The sequence below is a fragment of the Diabrotica virgifera genome, chromosome 5, assembly GCF_917563875.1.
Source record: "Diabrotica virgifera virgifera chromosome 5, PGI_DIABVI_V3a".
NCBI lineage: Eukaryota > Metazoa > Arthropoda > Insecta > Coleoptera > Chrysomelidae > Diabrotica > Diabrotica virgifera.
In genome coordinates, this window is record NC_065447.1 from 250,729,620 (window position 1) to 250,748,020 (window position 18,401).

Here is an 18,401-nt window from a genome sequence, read left to right on the forward strand (position 1 = left end):
TCAATCAAAAGCTTTGCGATAGTCTATAAACATACGTGAATTATAGCTTATATGGAATGTAGTGGTTGTGGTCTCTACATCAAAACTAAATCTCAAACTGCCTTTATCTTCGTTTACTTACAAATAGAGTAGTTTTTTTTATTTGTTTTTATTTGTTACATCACAAAAAAAAGTAACACTAAGCATTTTTGTTGAACGAACAAATGTGAGAGGAGTTTTAGTCCAATGACTATCAACTCCTAGTAGGTTTATTACTAATAACTATACTAAGTCACTTATTTTCACTTAAAAACTTTAAAACACTTTACACTTATGTTCTAAATGGCAAGTCAAGAAGAGTTCTAATTTTCAGTCTATTTAGTTGTGTAGAGTTGTCCAATAAATTCACTGCTAATTCGTTGGGGTGCTTTTCCAGTCGTTTGAAATATTTATCACTGCATTTGATGATCATCTGCTTCACTGTCTCGATCTTCAAGTCCCTGTAAATGTCTGCATTTGGAATGAACCACGATGCATTTGTGATAGCACGAAGAACCTTGGATTGAAACCGCTCCAGTATTGCTAGGTTGCTGTCTGCTGCAGTTCCCCACAGTTCAGTCCCGTATGTCCAGATGGGCCGGATGATTGCTTCATACACTAATATTTTGTTATATAGAGATAAGGTGGATTTTCGGCCGAGTAACCAGTAGTGTTTTTTGTATTTTATTCCTAATTGCTTCCTCTTCGTCCAGATGTGTGTTCTCCATGTTAGCCCCTTGTCAAGGTGTAATCCGGGATATTTTACAGTATCATTTTTAGGAATATTCTTGTTATGCATTAGGATATTCGGTGTTTCTTTGTGACATTTAGTGAATATTATGTTAACTGATTTTGCTTCGTTGATCTTTATCTTCCATTTCTTAGCCCATATTTCAATTAGATGTATGTTTTGTTGCAATATTTCAACTGTCTGTATGGGATTTGGGTTTTTACCAGAATTGCAGTGTCATCTGCGAATGTTGCGATTATAGATTCTTCTCCAGTTGGGAAATCAGCTGTAAAGATTGTGTAGAGAATTGGTCCCAAGATGCTGCCTTGCGGGACCCCAGCATTTATGTTGTGAATTTTAGACACACTTTCTTCGTATCTTGTGTAAAATAGCCTTTCTTCGAGATATGATTTTAGTATTGTATATAGCGGCTTCTTTCTTCAGTTTTAATAACATTCCTGGATGCCAGACTTTGTCAAATGCTTGACTTACATCCAGGAAAATGGCATTGCAATAGCTCTTTTCCTGGAAGGCTGATTGTATCTTTTCGACCACCCTATGCACTTGTTCAGTTGTGCCGTGGTTTTGGCGAAAACCGAACTGATGATTTGGTATAATATTGTTTGTCTGTATATCAATAATTAGTCTATTATGATTTTCTCTGCAACTTTGGACATAATTGGTAATAGGCTAATGGGTCGGTAGGATGTAATCTCATGTGGAGGTTTTCCTGGTTTTGGAATCGTTATGATTTCTGCTAACTTCCATTGTGCAGGAAAGTAGCCTCCTCTTACTATCGAGTTAATGATCTGCGTTAAACTTACTATTCCTTTTCTAGGTAGGTTATTTAATATGTTGGCCGTTATCAGATCATGTCCAGGCGACTTCTTTTTATTGAGGTTTTTTATTAGATCTTTTACTTCATTAGGAGTTGCCCATTTGGGTTGTAGATTCATTTGATTAGGACTATCTAAATATTCATAGATGTCGTCATCTTCATTGGCTCTGTTTGTTAGCGGCTGAAATACCTTTTCTAGGTGTTTTGCGAAAGCGTCTGTTTTTTCCCGATCTGTCTTTAACCATTTTAAATCTTCTGTTCTGATAGGTGGAATTTGGTTTTGTGGCCGCTTTAGCTTATTTGTGACCTTCCATAATGAGTAATCGCTGTCTGAATTAGGTGTCAGATTTTCTAGGTAATATTGGTAGAGTAGTAGGAATCAAATTCGTTGGATTTTTACCTAGATAAATTGACGTGTCGTGGAATGCATATTGTAGATTTCCTACGTCTATCCATTTATCGTCCGTTTACTTTGTACATTGTAAAAGCTCTTCAGATTTCATTTTGCGTTTAATAGATGTCGCTGTTGCGTCTTTTGCAAATTATTTTTAATCATCTTCTAACATGGCAGGGAGATTTGGTTTATATTTAGAGCACATCACGGGCCGTTCTGAGGAGTCTAAGAGGACGAAATGTGCAAAAACGAATGGTGGTGGTCCCTGCATCAAAACTAAATCTCAAACTGTCTGTCTTTTAGTCCAGGAACCGAAGGTTCTCACCTCGCAATTTGTACAGAATGGATCGATTTACTTGAAAATTTGAGAATAAGTGGTGGATAGTCCAAGGATCAAAATCTATATGATGCCGAAAGGCGCTTTTACCATGGGGGTGGTTGCCACCCCATCGCGGAGGTGGAAATTTTTAATTATATTTTGACCGTGAAAGTTGATAAAAACATCCATTCTAAGCCAAAAATGTTCTATACATTTTTTTTGATAAAATTAATAGTTTTCGATTTATTCGATATCGAAAGTGTTAGTTTTATATAAAAAAAAATCGATGTTTTTCGATATACTCATTATTACGATTCACTCAATTTTTGCTGTAGAAAAAAATTTTTAAAACCAATTTCTTGGGAATTAAATAACCTACAATTTCATATTTAAACATTTTTTCGTATCTCTGATGCTAATCTTTCTATTCTGAAGAAAATGGCATTTTTTACCAAACTACAAAAATTCGTTAATTGCTTTTAACTCCAGTTTTTTTAAAAAGTAATCATTCTAAGCCAGTCACACTTCTATAATCTATTAATAATACATAAAGAAGAATGAATAAAGCCAATGACTAAAAACACCGCTAACTTACATTATTATGGTTCCAATTGGATTTCTCCTTTTTTTTTTTTTCAAAAAAATATATTGATTTTTTAACCGTAACTTTTTTTATTTTTTATCTTAGAAAGTTTGGTAAAAAAGAATTTTGTAGGTTTTTAAAGACCTATGAGACTATTAATATTAAATCTTTTTAAAATCCTCAGTTGCAAAAAGAAGTCTCAGAAATAAGGGCAATGACTAATTTTAATTAGGGTAGTGATTAGGGGGTTGCTTCCGATCACTTTTTAGCTGAAAAAAATAGGGACTAACTTTCTTTTCATTATAAGTTCCTTAATTTTTGAGCTAGAGATTTTTTATTTATTTGTGATGATAGATATTTTTAAATACTTTAAATTAGTTTGAACAAGTTATCCTCGAAAAATGCATAGTTTTCCCGTCTTTTGACTTTGAAACTACAATATTTAGCATTTGGCGAAGAAGAACTAACATATAATAAAGTATAGCTCGATTACTATTGGTCTTAAAGAAAATTAAAACAAACGGTTATGTTTATTTTTTTAAAAGGTACATTTTTGTTAAGTAAAGTTGTTTTGATAAAACGAAAACTTTTGGAGTTATTAGCAGAAAACGTATTAAAAACATTGATTTTTTCGATATAAAACTAACATTTTCGATAGCGAATAAATAGAAAACTATTAATTTTATCAAAAAAATGTATAGAACGTTTTTTGCTTAGAATGAATGTTGTAACCAACTTTTGCGGTCAAAATATAATAAAAATTTGCACCGCCCGAGATGGGGTGGCAACCACTTCCATGGTAAAAGCGCCTTTTGGCATTATATAGATTTTGATCCTTGGACTATTCACTACTTATTCTCAAATTTTAAAGCAAATCGATCCATTCTGTAAAAATTGCGAGGTTTTGTCCTATTTTAAGCTTCATTACTTGTACTCTGGGCTAATTAGCAAAATTCATGGAAAAGTTATTTACCAGCAATTTTATTACTGGAATCGAATTATAAGATCCTATATATTAATAATATAGGTATGCAAAGTCCGCAGATAGTGTGCTACTTTTTTAATAAACAAAATGGCGCCGAAAAATCGTATTTTTTTCAATTATTGCTCTATAACTCCGAAGATTTTAACTTTACAACTAAAACACCTTAATAAAAATTCACCGCAATTAAATTCTGCATAGAGATATGTTTTTCACGATTTGCTCCGACGAAAATTTTCCTCGGAAAAGGCGGGTTTTCCTAACAAAAACTCTAATTTTCAAATAAAGTTTTAGGTAAGTAATTATTAATCAATAATTAAATAACTTAGTGACATCAAAGCTTTCTTGGTATAGATTGTAATTCCAGAAGCCGGTGAAAATTAAACGAATATTTTAGCAACAATTCAATTGTTAATTAACAAATTACGATCGCAATAATAACCAAAATAATCATGATACATTGATCAAACTTATACAAGATTATAAAGATGAGATGCTTATTTAATATTTTATCGACAAAATATAAATTTTTCTTTTTTTTGCATAATCTTTAAATTTTGAAAAAAAAATAGTTATAATACGCTGGTCTAATTAGTAAAGTACAAAGAAAGGTTATTTACCAGCAATTTTATTGCTGGAATCGAATTGTAAGATCCTATATATTATTAATATAGGTATGCAAAGTCCGCATATATTGTGCTACTTTTTTTATAAACAAAACGGCGCCGACAAATCGTATTTTTTTCAATTATTGCTCTATAACTCCGAAGATTTTCACTTTACACCAAAAACACTCAAATAAAAATTCACCCCAATTTAATTCTGCATAGAGGCATGTTTTTCCCGATTTGCTCCGACGAAAATTTTCCTCGGAAAATGTGGGTTTTCCCAACAAAATCTCGAATTTTCAAATAAATTTTTTGGGCCAGTAATTATTTATCTATAATTATATAGGTTGGTGAAATAAAAGCTTTCTTGTTATAGATTATAAATTCAGAAGGCGGTAAAAATGAAACGAATATTTTAGCAACAATTCAATTGTTAATTAACAATTTACAGTCGCAATAACAACCAAAATAATCATGAGCCATTGATCAAACTTAGAAAGATTATAAAGGTGTGATGCCTATTTAATATTTTGTCGACAAAATATAAATTTTTCATTTTTTTGCATAATCTTTAAATGTTTAAAAAAAATTGTTATAAACAAATTAACATTTCTCAGAAATTGTTTACCATATTCTAATTTAAAAAAATACTTAAAATGCGTATTTCATAGGTCTTGAAAATGAATGCTTTAAAAAATTTTTCCAACCATTTGCAAAAAAGTTATGAAGCAGCAAAGTAAATATACGAAATCTCCGTTGTTTATAATTTGTTTTAATTGTTTCAAAGCTTAAAAGTGAGTCTATGGTACAACCTAATTACTCACAAAGAATGTCAAAAATTAGTGCAATGGTTATATTTTAATCGAAGTTTAAAAATACTTTTTTTTGTAATTTTTAGCGCAAACGTAGGCCTGATACAGAGTCGGAGCTAAAATGTTCACTCGAAGCGACTGACACGCAGCATGCATTATTTTTTAAAAGTGTACATCACGCGGCTGGTCGTCGCTCAGAGTGAAAATTTTAGCTACAGTACTGTGTTGCTCTACTTTCGCGCGTGTAAATTACAAAAAAATATATTTATAATCTTTAATTAAAATATAACCATTAAACGGAGAATCAATATTTTTTTGTAAATAATTAGCTTGTACTTTAAACTCACTTCTACGCTTTGAAAGAATTAAAAAAATATATAAACACAGTAGTAATCGTATGTTTACTTTGCTGTTTTATAACTTTTTTACAAATGGTTGCAAAAAAGTTTTAAAGCATTCATTTTAAAGATATTTAAAATGCGCATTTTAGCTATTTTTTAAAATTATAATATAATAAAAACTTTCTGAGAAACGTTAATTTGTTTATAACATTTTTTTTTAAAACATTTAAAGATTATGCAAAAAAATAAAAAATTCATATTTTGTCGACAAAATATTAAATAGGCATCTCATCTTTATAAGATTTCAAAGCTTGATCAGTGTATCGTAATTATTTTGGTTATTATTGCGACCGTAAATTATTAATTAACAATTGAATTGTTGCTAAAATATTCGTTGTGATGATTACTTAGGGTAATGATCTCAGGTTGTAGGGTTGATTATAAGAAAATCACGATAATCGAATAAAAGGTGTATTTTCGTCTATACGTTACAAGATCTCAATGCTAACTAACTAAAATAAAAACAGCAAACTGAGAAAGGTCTTTTGTATCTTTCTCAGGTAAATACATCCGTTTCCATCGATGCATTGTGCTACCTAAAAACCGTTGGTTCCCGGAAAGTCTTATCCTATGGTACGCGTCTTACCGACGCGTTCCCTACATAGACGGCGTAGAAGGGATCGTTTTGTTACAGTCTCCCCCCCTGGCATCGATATCGTTAGAGGAGAGGCCAGCAGAAGATGTAGTTTTCTTCCTGGGACGTCCTCGTCTTCGTTTTGGCACTACAGGGGTTGGAACTTCAGAGTCATTGAGCTTCGCAGGTGTAAGCGCCGATACGTGGAACACACCGAGGGCAGTAGGGGTGTCCACTCCACAAAGCTCATAACTTACAGGCGATACCACTCGCTTGATCCTATAGGGTCCATCTCTCTTCGGGTAGAATTTAGCCGTCTGTCCTTTCGACCTATTACTAGGAGCAGTTGTATTGGCCCACACTAAATCTCCCTCTTTGAATGGACTGGGTTCCTTCAGGCGTCGATCAGCATATTTCTTTTGCCTATCTTGGGCGTTGTCATGCTTAATCTTCGATTCATGCCATGTTTCAGTCATGCGTTTTAAGTATGGAGATATTTGAGGTATAAAATTCTCAGTTTCTACAACTTGGCGAATATCTCGATTAACTTGGTCTAGAGTTCGCAGCTCACGTCCAAAAGTTAAGTAAGCAGCGGTTTGTCCTGTAGACTCGCTCCATACTGAGTTCATGGCAAATCTAACCATTGGCAACTTCTCAGGCCAAATGTTATGCTCCGTTCCTACAAGCATAGCAAGTCTCGGCTTCAAATCTCTATTCTTGCGCTCTACCATATTAGCAGAAGGGTGATAGAGTGGAGTAAAGGTCTCTTTGATTTGCAACACATAGCAAACTTGTTGCATCACGTCAGACACGAATTGCACACCATTATCACTGATAATCCTTCTCGGTAGGCCAAATCGTAAGAATACCTCGTCAATAAGCTTCATAGCGCATTCTTGTGCAGTTGCTTGAGTTAAGGCAAATAACTCCACCCACTTAGTACAGGAGTCTTCAACTATGAGAATCCAACGTTCACCTTTCGATCCTTCAGGTAACGGTCCAAATAAGTCGATGGCAAGTGTCTCGAAGCGTTGCGCATACACAGGGGTTTGTAATAGTCCACCTGGTTTCTGATTAGAGGCCTTATATCTTTGACAATCTTGGCATTTATCAATGTATTCAGCAATAAAACGACGCATGCCTGGAAAAAAGAATTTTTGAGCAATTCTTCTCAACGTACGTTCGATACCATAATGACCAGCCGTCGGTGCATCATGATATTCTCTCATAATGGCTTCACGCTCGTGTGTGGGTACTACTAACTGAGCCTCTTCTTCGTCTTCTTCCGATGAATAACGGTAGAGTACTCCTTGTGTAAGCAAGTATCCACGATCTGTCCATTTTACATATTCATTCGAATTTGGGTCTTCGAATGATTGAATTATTTTGGCGACATCTGGGTCTTTCAATTGTTCCACCCTGGTCTCATATGCCGATCGATGAGGCAAGTCAATTTGCACTTCACATATCTCGCAAGACAGTACATCATTGTGTTCACATGGCGGTCTGGAAAGTGTATCGGCTACCATGTTACGTTTACCTGGCAGATAATCGATGGTTAAGTTATAACCTTGGACCAATAGTGACCATCTTGCCAACCTTCCTGTGGGAGCTTTCAGGCTTAGCAGCCACCTTAAGGGTTGGTGATCAGTCTGCAGCGTTATCTTCGTACCTTCAATATAACCTCTGAACTTTTCTAAGGCCCATACAACAGCCAAAGCTTCTCTTTCCGAAGTAGAATAGTTGCGCTCGGCAGCGGTAAGAAGTCTGCTAGCGTATTCCACGGGATGCTCGTCATCGATATCTCCTTGTAGCAACACTGCTCCTAACGCGTAACCACTGGCATCAGTACGAATGATATACGGTTGGTTTTCATCTGCTTGCCGTAAAATTGGAGCGGTAATCAGTAACTTCTTAAGTGTTTCGAATGAGTTCTGTTCCAGTTCCGTCCACTTCCATGGCTTATTTTTCCTGGTTAAGTCACTCAAGGGTCTGGATATGTCCGCAAAATTATTTATAAACCGGCGGAACCAACTAGCCGTCTGAAGGAAAGATTGCACTTCCTTAACGTTTCTCGGCGGTAACCGTTCCGATATAGCAGCGGTTTTATCCGGATCGACCGAAATTCCTTGCTGAGTGATCAAATGTCCCAAGTATTTTACTTTTTCGCGAGCAAACACGCACTTTTTCCGATTTGCCCGAAGGTTAAATTGGTCTAGTCTATCGAACACTAACTTTAGATCGTTTAAATGTTCATCAAAAGAGCTGGATAGTACGATGATATCGTCTAAATAACCTAAAACCACTACGTTACTAAGACCACGACGAAAACGGTCCATGAGTCTTTGAAAAGTCATTGGGGCTCCCTTGAGACCAAAAGGCATCCGTAAGTATCGGAAAGTCCCGAACGGTGACACAAACGCAGTCTTATCACGGTCCGCTTCCGCGACGTTGACTTGATGATACCCCGATCGTAAGTCTATCGTAGACATGTAAAATGTTCGTTTCGCGGCGTGTAGTAAATCGTCCATACGCGGTAACGGATACGAGTCACTAGTAGTTACGGCGTTTAAACGTTGATAGTCAACGCAAAGTCTCGTACCGCCATCCTTTTTCGGTACTAATACTACCGGCGCGGCCCACGCACTTTCGCATTCTTCGATGATGCCCTCCTCCAGGAGTTTATCTAGCTCGGTTTTCAATACCTCTCTCTTTGCAGGTGACATCCGATATGGTGGCAGTGCGATGGGTGCATTATTTCCTGTGTTAATGCGATGCTCAGCGTAGGCTGTAGGCTCTCCCCCCATTCTGAAAGTATCCTTCCTACCTTCTAAAAATTCATCCAGTCGATTGCGTTCATAATCCGCTAGCATCGTTCCTTCATCTGGTCTCAAGTTTTCACAAAAATGAATTTCAATACATTCTGTACCTGTATCTTCAAAAAGCAACTGCTGTCGTGTGCTGTCATTTGCAAAATACCATTCTTTATTGTGAAAATCTAGAGCGATTTGTGCATTTATCAAAAAATCGATACCTAGCAGAGTTTTATTAGGTGCATCAGGAAAAATTATAAACTTTGTAGGCACCGTTTTACCTCTTATGTGTACATCGACTAAAGTTGTCAACACTAGTTCTGTTCTCCCAACACCATCAGCGAATTTTACAGAAATTTGCTCGGGCTTAAAACTTTGTCCTTTGTTTTCTAAAAGGTTGTACAACGTTGTACCAGCTATACTTTGTTTAGCACCTGTATCTATTAACCCTTGGCCCTCATGACCTAATATATTAATACGTAGAACAGGTCTGGGTTGAGGTGAAATAAACGTGTCTAAGGAAGAGAAATCTAGCGAAGATGTTACTGTATGACTACAAACTGGGCAGTTGGCTCTGATAAAACCCGGTTTCCCGCATCCGTAACATGATAACGGGTTGTTTACACTATTTCGCGACGAGTTCGAAGTGGATGCTCCGACGGTAGCACTAATCGTACGCGAAGAACTCGCGGTTTCTTTCGGAATTGTCGGTGTGTCTTTAGATTGTTTATCACGTAACTTTCGACACTCGTCCTTAGAATGACCCGGAACGCGACAAAATCCACATCGCGGACGTTTTTCGTAAGTTTGTCGATTGTTTGGAGTTTTGTTATCGTCAGAACAAGGTTTCTCAAACACATCTTCGACCTTTCGTGCCGCCGTAAGCAGCGCGGTAAAAGTGGAAACAGAATCCCTCGAAATCTTCTCTCGAATCCCCTTGTTTAATAGTCCGTACACCATATCCAACTGGATCTCTTCTGTAAGGCTGCCTGGGTCTAGTTGTGCCAGAACCGCCCTACAACGACAAACAAAGACATCTACTGTTGTTTTTTCGTTTTGCTCCTCGGCAAATAACTCGCGGTACACGCGATAAGCAGGTTTTTTAGGACCGAACGTAACTCTAAGCAGACTAAGAAGTTCCTCCCATGTCTTAATAGTGTCTTTGACGCCTTGATACCATTTTGCCGCGAAATTATCGAAAAGCATACCGATTCCCCGAAAAGCATTCTCGTCCGACACTAATGCGCAATCTTTATAGATTTCGACAGCGCTGATGAAAGCATTAACGTCGGTGTCTTTGTGTCCATCAAAACGCGAATGGCATTTCGATAGGTTGCCACTTTGAACCGACGCCGGCGAAACGGGAGCACTCTGTACCGCTAATTTCGATAACAGCTCTTTAAATTGTTCGTTTGTCAATACTACGTTTTGAGCCATGTCGTTAATGTTTGTTGCCACCGATCTATTTGAAATAGAGTCCGACTTAGAAATAATTTTTATGGTACTCGAATGTTCAATGTTTTGCGTGGAACGCAAATTGTAAAAATGATTGGTCATGCAAAATTGGAATGTACTTGCCAGTAAATAGCTCTCCTGTGTCCACGCTTGGATAAGGGATACCTCCAACAGCTTTCTGCATACCACCTGTACAATTCTTGGAACAGCTCTAGCACTAATTCACTTCCGAGTTTCACAAAACACAAGGTTTTTACACGTAACCGAAAGCAATCAATCGTTTAATACATAATAAAAATACACAGAAGTGTCTGAATAACTAAAACGAATCACTTTGTTATTTATTAACTAACAAAAGTCCACTTGATTATTTATTTAACCAGCGAAGCACTTAATATTATTTTAACTGGAGTTAGCGAGGTTATAACAGTGAAAATAGTCCTATTAAGTTATCGAAACTCACTTTTCACGCGAAAGAGTGTCCAAATATGCTGAAGCACGCTTTTTCATTCAAACTACCGAAATATACGATTTATCGCGAAATCCCCAAGCCACGAGTTGGGCGACAATGTGATGATTACTTAGGGTAATGATCTCAGGTTGTAGGGTTGATTATAAGAAAATCACGATAATCGAATAAAAGGTGTATTTTCGTCTATACGTTACAAGATCTCAATGCTAACTAACTAAAATAAAAACAGCAAACTGAGAAAGGTCTTTTGTATCTTTCTCAGGTAAATACATCCGTTTCCATCGATGCATTGTGCTACCTAAAAACCGTTGGTTCCCGGAAAGTCTTATCCTATGGTACGCGTCTTACCGACGCGTTCCCTACATAGACGGCGTAGAAGGGATCGTTTTGTTACATCGTTTAATTTTCATCAGCTTCTGGAACTATAATCTAAACCAAAAAGGCTTTTAAGTCACCAAATTATTTAATTATTGGTAGATAATTACTTATCTAAAACTTTATTTGAAAATTAAAGATTTTGTTGGGAAAACCCGCATTTTCCGAGGAAAATTTTCGTCGGAGCAGATCGGGAAAAACGCGTCTCTATGCAGAATTTAATCACGGTGAATTTTTATTTGGGTGTTTTTGTTGTTTAAAATCTTCGGAGTTATAGAGCAATAATTGAAAAAAACACGATTTTCGTGCGCCATTTTGTTTATAAAAAAAGTAGCACACTATCTGAGGACTTTGCATACCTATATTATTAATATATAGGATCTTATAATTCGATTCCAGCAATAAAATTGCTGGTAAATAACTTTTCCCAAAAATGGCCTATTCTCCGGTAATCAGCCCAGACTATTGGACTATTCATATGGAACTTCTTCAACATACTTTGTACATTTCAGCGATAACCCAGTATAGTACCAGTCAGCAACAAGGACCCAATCCAGTGATGGCTTCGTGCATGGACGTAGACTCGGAAACGGAAAGCAACCATGATACCGCTTTAACCCTCGCATGCGCTGGAGGCCACGAAGAGCTAGTAGAACTGTTGATAAGCCGTGGCGCAGACATAGAACACCGTGATAAGAAAGGCTTTACACCGTTGATACTTGCTGCTACTGCTGGCCACGAGAAAGTCGTCGAAATCCTACTGAACCATAACGCCGACATCGAGGCGCAATCTGAAAGAACTAAAGACACTCCTCTCAGTTTGGCGTGCTCGGGGGGACGCTACGAAGTGGTGGAGCTTCTCTTGAATAGAAATGCTAACAAGGTAAGTACTAGTTTTTAAATTGTGTAATAAATAAATCATTTTATATAAATATAATTGCAATTTTTCATATATTCATAGAAATGCGAGGGCCATTCGTGAAATAAGGTTCCCAGGAATTTTAAAAATGGTCAGCTTTATTTTTCCTATTAGTGTTATTCTTCTTCTTCATGTGCCGTGCTCGATTATCGAACGTTGGCTATCAAATTGGCTATAGTAATTTTGTTAACGGCAGCTCGGAAAAGGGATGCAGAGGATCTGTTATACCATTCTCTCAGGTTTTTAAGCCATGACGTTCTTCTTCGACCTGGCCCTCTTCTTCCGTCTACCTTGCCTTGTATTATTAAATGGAGTATATTATATCTCTCTGGGTGTCGCATAACATGGCCAAAATATTCAAGTTTTCAATTTTTAACTGTTCTGACGACTTCTGTGACTTTTCCCATCCGGTGCAAAACAACTTCGTTACGAACTCTATCCACCCAACTTATTCGTAGGCTTCTTCGGTATACCCAAATTTCAAAGGCTTCCAATTTCTTGAGAAGAGTATCTGTTAAAGTCCAACCTTCGACACCGTACAAAAGAGTAGAGAACACATAACATCTCACTAATCTAATTTTAAGATTCAAAGTAATGTTGTTTCCACATAAAAGTTTCTTTATCTTAAAGAATGCAGCTCTGGCCTTCTCTATACGTATTCTAATTTCTTTGCTCATGTCCCAGTTCTCATTTAGATCACAACCAAGGTAGGTGATACTGTTAGTTCTTTCTAATTGTTCACCATAAGCTGTTACTACTTCCGGTTGTATTGGCGTCTTACTGACAACCATCACCTTGGTCTTTGCGGTGTTTAGCTTGAGTCCATATTCATCACACGTTGTGGTAATCATATTAATCAGATGTTGAAGTTCTTCATAATTGCTCGCAATTAACACCGTGTCATCCGCATATCTCAAATTATTAATATTGACGCCATTCATTTTGATACCACATTGAGCATTATCCACTGCTTTATTGAAAACAAACTCAGAATAGATGTTAAATATTAGTGGGGACAAAATGCAGCCCTGCCTTACTCTTCTCTTCGTATTTGAAGTTCTTCAGACGTGTCCCAGCCAATCCTGATGTTTGCACGTTGATGCCAGTAAAGATTTTTGATAATGCGTAGGTCTTTATCATCAATACCCACTTTCTGAAGAATAGCAATCATTTCCGTATGTTTTACCCGATCAAAGGCCTTCTCAAAGTCAATGAAACACATATAAACCGGATGTCCGACATCTCTGTACCATAACCTGAATACTAAACAGTGCTTCTCTGGTCCCAAGGTTATTGCGGAATCCAAACTGTGTATCACCAAGCTGTTCTTCTATTTTTTGGTACATCCTAGAGTGCAAAATTCGTAGAAATATCTTTAAAAGTGTTATACATAATTAGTGTTATACATACTTTTAAAGTTTACGGTATTTTTCTACATAATCGCCGTTTCTGTCCAAACACTTTCGCAGACGATGCTCCAACTTTTTTATCCCCATGTTATAGAATTGTATCGCCAATCCTTCCTTGACTTAATCATCGGTACTGAAGCGTAAGCCATCGAAGTGTTCCTTCAATTTTGGGAATAGTCACTTGGTGCTAGATCCGGACTTAGGGTCACAACTAAGCCAAAATCTCTCAGCAGTTGTTCAGTTTGATGTGGGACAGAGCAACGGTCGAATGCTGTCATGGAGAAGCCTCGCACCACTGGACAATCGTCCTCGTCAGCGGTTCTGGATCGCACATCTCGGATTATCTGTCGGAGTTAACTTTTGTTCCATGAGGCAAAAATTCGATTAACAGTAGGACCTTCCTGTACCACAAGACGGCTGGCAGAACTTTCCCAGTAGACTGCGTATGTTTACACTTCTTCGGCTTGGGCGAAGTTGATTGACGCCATTCACATGATTGCTGCTTGCTTTCGGAGGTAAAGTGAAACACCTATCTTTCGTCGCCTGTAACAATGGAATTCAAACATTCTTTCTTGTTGTCTTTACATTGTTGCAAAAACTGCTTGGCACACTCGACGTGTTGTTGTGAACCTCCGATCTTCATGCTCCTTCCACTCCGATCTTCATCGTGAATTTCCGTTCGGCCTTCACGGAATTATCTGCTCCATTTGCGAACATCTTAAACATACAGATATATTAACTGACGATGGATATCAATTCGTGAAATCCGTTTTGTATTTAAAAAACGTAGCACAGCACGAATTTCGCATTTGGCAGTCACAACGATTGGGATCTCCACCTTCAAAGGCTGCTAGGCCGACACTGAGTAGTTCAGTGCGGAGTGAGTGATGGGGGAGAGAGAGGGAGAGTTGATACTTAAGGCAGTGTTGTCAGACTTCTGCCATCACTCTGTCGCATTCTTTCTCAGCGGCATTGGGAACCTTTTCTTACGAATGATCATCGTATACTATTAATACAGAACAAATTCAATTTTGTCCTTCTTGTCAACTAATTGAAGTGGTTTTCTTTTACAGGAACATAGAAACGTATCTGACTACACTCCTCTTAGCTTGGCCGCTTCTGGCGGCTACGTCAACATAATAAAACTTCTTCTTAGTCACGGAGCTGAAATAAATTCCCGTACCGGATCGAAATTAGGTATTTCTCCTCTAATGTTGGCTGCCATGAACGGCCATACAGCAGCTGTTAAGCTCCTCTTAGATATGGGTAGTGACATAAACGCGCAAATAGAAACTAATAGGAATACCGCTTTAACGTTGGCTTGTTTTCAAGGAAGGCACGAAGTGGTCAGTCTTCTGCTTGATAGGAAGGCGAATGTCGAACATAGAGCTAAGGTAAAGTATATAATCTTTTATACGATTTTAAAATCAATTATTCTGAAACAATTTACTATCTCTTGTGCAACTAGCTCTTTACTTATTTAGGTATTAGTAGCTAAGGCAACTAATTTATTTCTAGAAAAAAGATGTACCTCTTATGTAGTGATAGGGCTCTCGAATACGATGAATCGACTAATATTCGATTCCTGAAAGTTCGAATACCTTCACCGTCGCTATTTTATTCAGGTACTCGGTCTCGGTACTTGGATATCAGCCGCTATTTTAAACGCGGATGTGTTCCCAATACAAGCGGAGAGGTTAGTTTTGTAAACAAATATTTTTAGAAGTTAGATAATCTCATTCAACATAGAGAACGAGGTCAAGATTATCAAAACGGCTAATTCAGTCTGTAATACTTCTGTGAGTGTGAGTGTCATTAACGAATATAAACATTAAACAAATCAGTAATTCATAAATTTAAAACAGTATTTATTTTAAATCAACTTCAAAATGAATACGGTTCTCGAAAAAATTCTCGGTCCTTAGAAGTTCACGAGTACTGAATTCTCGATTCTTGAAAGTATTCGATTCTTCCCATTACTACTTTCATAACATACTTTTTGTACAGAAAACCTCGAAGAATTGAATTTTACTGCCCCACGTTGGGCGCCGAATATGTTAACCATGTTGACATATTTGGAGCGTTACTCACACAGTGTTGCCAAATGCTAAGAAGATATATTTGGAAGATTGTAACTCTACAGATTTAAATTTTGCCAAAAAATAAGTTGCAGATAGTAAGTTGTTTCCTTGGTTCAATAATTATTGACAAACATGGTTAAACGGTGTAATCTTCTTTCAGACTGGACTTACACCGCTCATGGAGGCCGCTAGTGGCGGTTACGTAGACGTAGGTAGGGTTCTTTTAGATAAGGGAGCCGACGTGAACGCTACCCCTGTACCCTCTTCTCGAGATACCGCGCTAACGATCGCTGCCGACAAAGGCCACGTCCGATTCGTCGAACTGTTGCTCTGTAGAGGAGCGCAAGTCGAAGTAAAGAATAAGAAAGGGAACTCTCCGCTTTGGCTAGCTGCCAACGGTGGCCATTTGCCCGTCGTAGAACTACTTTATAATGTCAAGGCTGACATCGATTCTCAAGATAACCGCAAAGTATCGTGTCTGATGGCCGCATTTAGAAAAGGCCATTTTAAAGTAGTGAAATGGATGGTACACCACGTCACGCAGTTCCCCAGTGATCAAGAGATGATGCGGTACAACGCTACAGTCAGTGATAAAGAGCTTTTAGAGAAATGCCAGGAATGCGTGAAGATCATACGCGCCGCTAAGGAAACCCAAGCAGCCAAAGCCAATAAGAATGCATCGATCTTATTAGAAGAACTAGAGTCTGAGAAAACTAGGGAGGAATCTAAGCGGCTTGCAGCTGCTAGAAGGCGGGAAAGAAAGAAGAAGAAGAAGTTAGAGAAGAAAGAGGAAAGAAGAAAACTATTAGAAGAGAACAAGAAGAACGAGAACTACGACGATAAAGGTGATTCGAAAGATGAAGAGAAGGTGGAAGAGGAGGAAAGTAGTGTCCCGGAAGTCAATCCTACTATTCGCAACGGAGATTCAAACGATAAAGAGGAAGGTGATAGCGGCATAGACGCCAACAGTCAAGGGAGTTGTTCTAGCGCCGATCTAAAATCAAAAGATAAACGTAAGGAAAAGAAGAAGAAAAAGACTAATATGAAGAATAATGATCTGCATAGCCGATCCAAAGCAAGTTCCAGCAAAAATGCAGAAAAGAAAACGGTAAGTTTAATTAATATTATACAATTACTAGAACATTTTTTAATGTGTTTTTGTTTTCATCACTAATTACAATATGATCTGCTCCATGGTCCATGATCTGACCATGACCTGGCATTCCCATCTCTCTCTAAATCTTTCCTTTGCCTCTAAATTTCTGGCTTTCATCTGGTGACCGTAAGTCGTTTTTCCTTTTCTCTATGTGTCCCAACCATTTCAGTCTCTGCGCTTTAATAAATCTAACTATATCTTCTCTCTTCATTTTGTCTCTTATTTTATGCTTCATTCTTCTCATTTCTCCGTTTATAATTTTTATCAGGCCCATAATTCTCCTGAGGATTTTCTTTTCGATCTGTGGGGCACATCGTCTTAGCTGCGTGTGTAACTACTGGTCTGATTGCAATTGTGGATAAGTTCTTGTCCTTCATTGTAGTGATATTGATTATAGTTACTTTTGAGTATTCGTTACAAATCGTTACTTTTGTATAAATTAATAATTTACAGTATTCGTTACTTTGATTACTATGATTACTTTTGTTACTTTTGTATTTGAGTAGGTACCGGTAAACATATCGAGAATCGTACTTCTCAGTAGGTAGGTATTTTGTATAAAGTAATCATTTACAGTATTCGTTACTTTGATTACTATGATTACTTTTGCTACTTTTGTATTTGAGTACCGGTAATCATATCTAGAATCGTATTTCTCAGTAGGTAGCTATTTTGTATAGGTATTCCGATATAACAACGACCTTCACCGATCTGTTTAAGGGATAAAGTGATTTGATTACTATGATTACTTTTGCATTTGAGTACCGGTAATCATATCGAGAATCATATTTCTCAGTAGGTAGGTATTTTGTATAGGTATTCCGATATAATAACGACCTTCACGAAGTACGAAGTAATCAGAGTAATCAAAGTAGATACAATAGTCGTTACTCGCTCTGTTACGATTGGTTCGAAGTAATCAGAGTAATCAAAGTAGATACAATAGTCGTTACTCGCTCTGTTTACATTGGTACGAAGTAATCAGAGTAATCCAAGTAATTAAAGTAGATGTAATAGTCGTTACTCGCTCTGATACGATTGGTACGAAATAACGAAGTAATCAGAGTAATCAAAGTAGATACAATAGTCGTTACTAGCTCTGATACAATTGGTACGAAGTAACGAAGTAATCAGAGTAATCAAAGTAACGATTTGCTTCTCTTTATAGTAATCGTTAATTTCGGTATTCGTAAGTAACGATTACTTTGTAACGAATAGTTACTTTTTCAACATCACTACTTCATTGCCCTATGGTATCTTGAGTATATTTTGTTGCCTGCTAGTATTTGCTCCTTTATAGGTAATGGATTTTGACGAGAGCTATTTTCAAAACTGTAATTTTCTATCTTGATTTCTCTCGTCTTGTTATCTTCTCTTCTAGAGCAGATTAGATATTTTGTTTTTCCTTCGTTAATTTCTAGACCTCTGTTCAGTGCTTCATTTGACAGGATTTTTACTCTTT

General features: G+C 37.2%; 1 protein-coding gene across 6 annotated transcripts in view; it reads left to right on the plus strand.

Moving 5' to 3' along the window:
• The window catches only part of LOC126884820 (ankyrin repeat domain-containing protein 17-like), a 247,095-nt gene that overhangs the window by 202,152 nt on the left and 26,542 nt on the right, over positions 1-18,401 (plus strand). For all 6 annotated transcript variants that reach the window (XM_050651074.1, XM_050651075.1, XM_050651076.1 and 3 more), the window contains 3 exons: positions 11,887-12,257; positions 14,776-15,096; positions 15,944-16,891. In XM_050651074.1, coding sequence (XP_050507031.1) covers positions 11,887-12,257; positions 14,776-15,096; positions 15,944-16,891 — 1,640 coding nt within the window. The remainder of the gene's footprint in view (positions 1-11,886; positions 12,258-14,775; positions 15,097-15,943; positions 16,892-18,401) is intronic.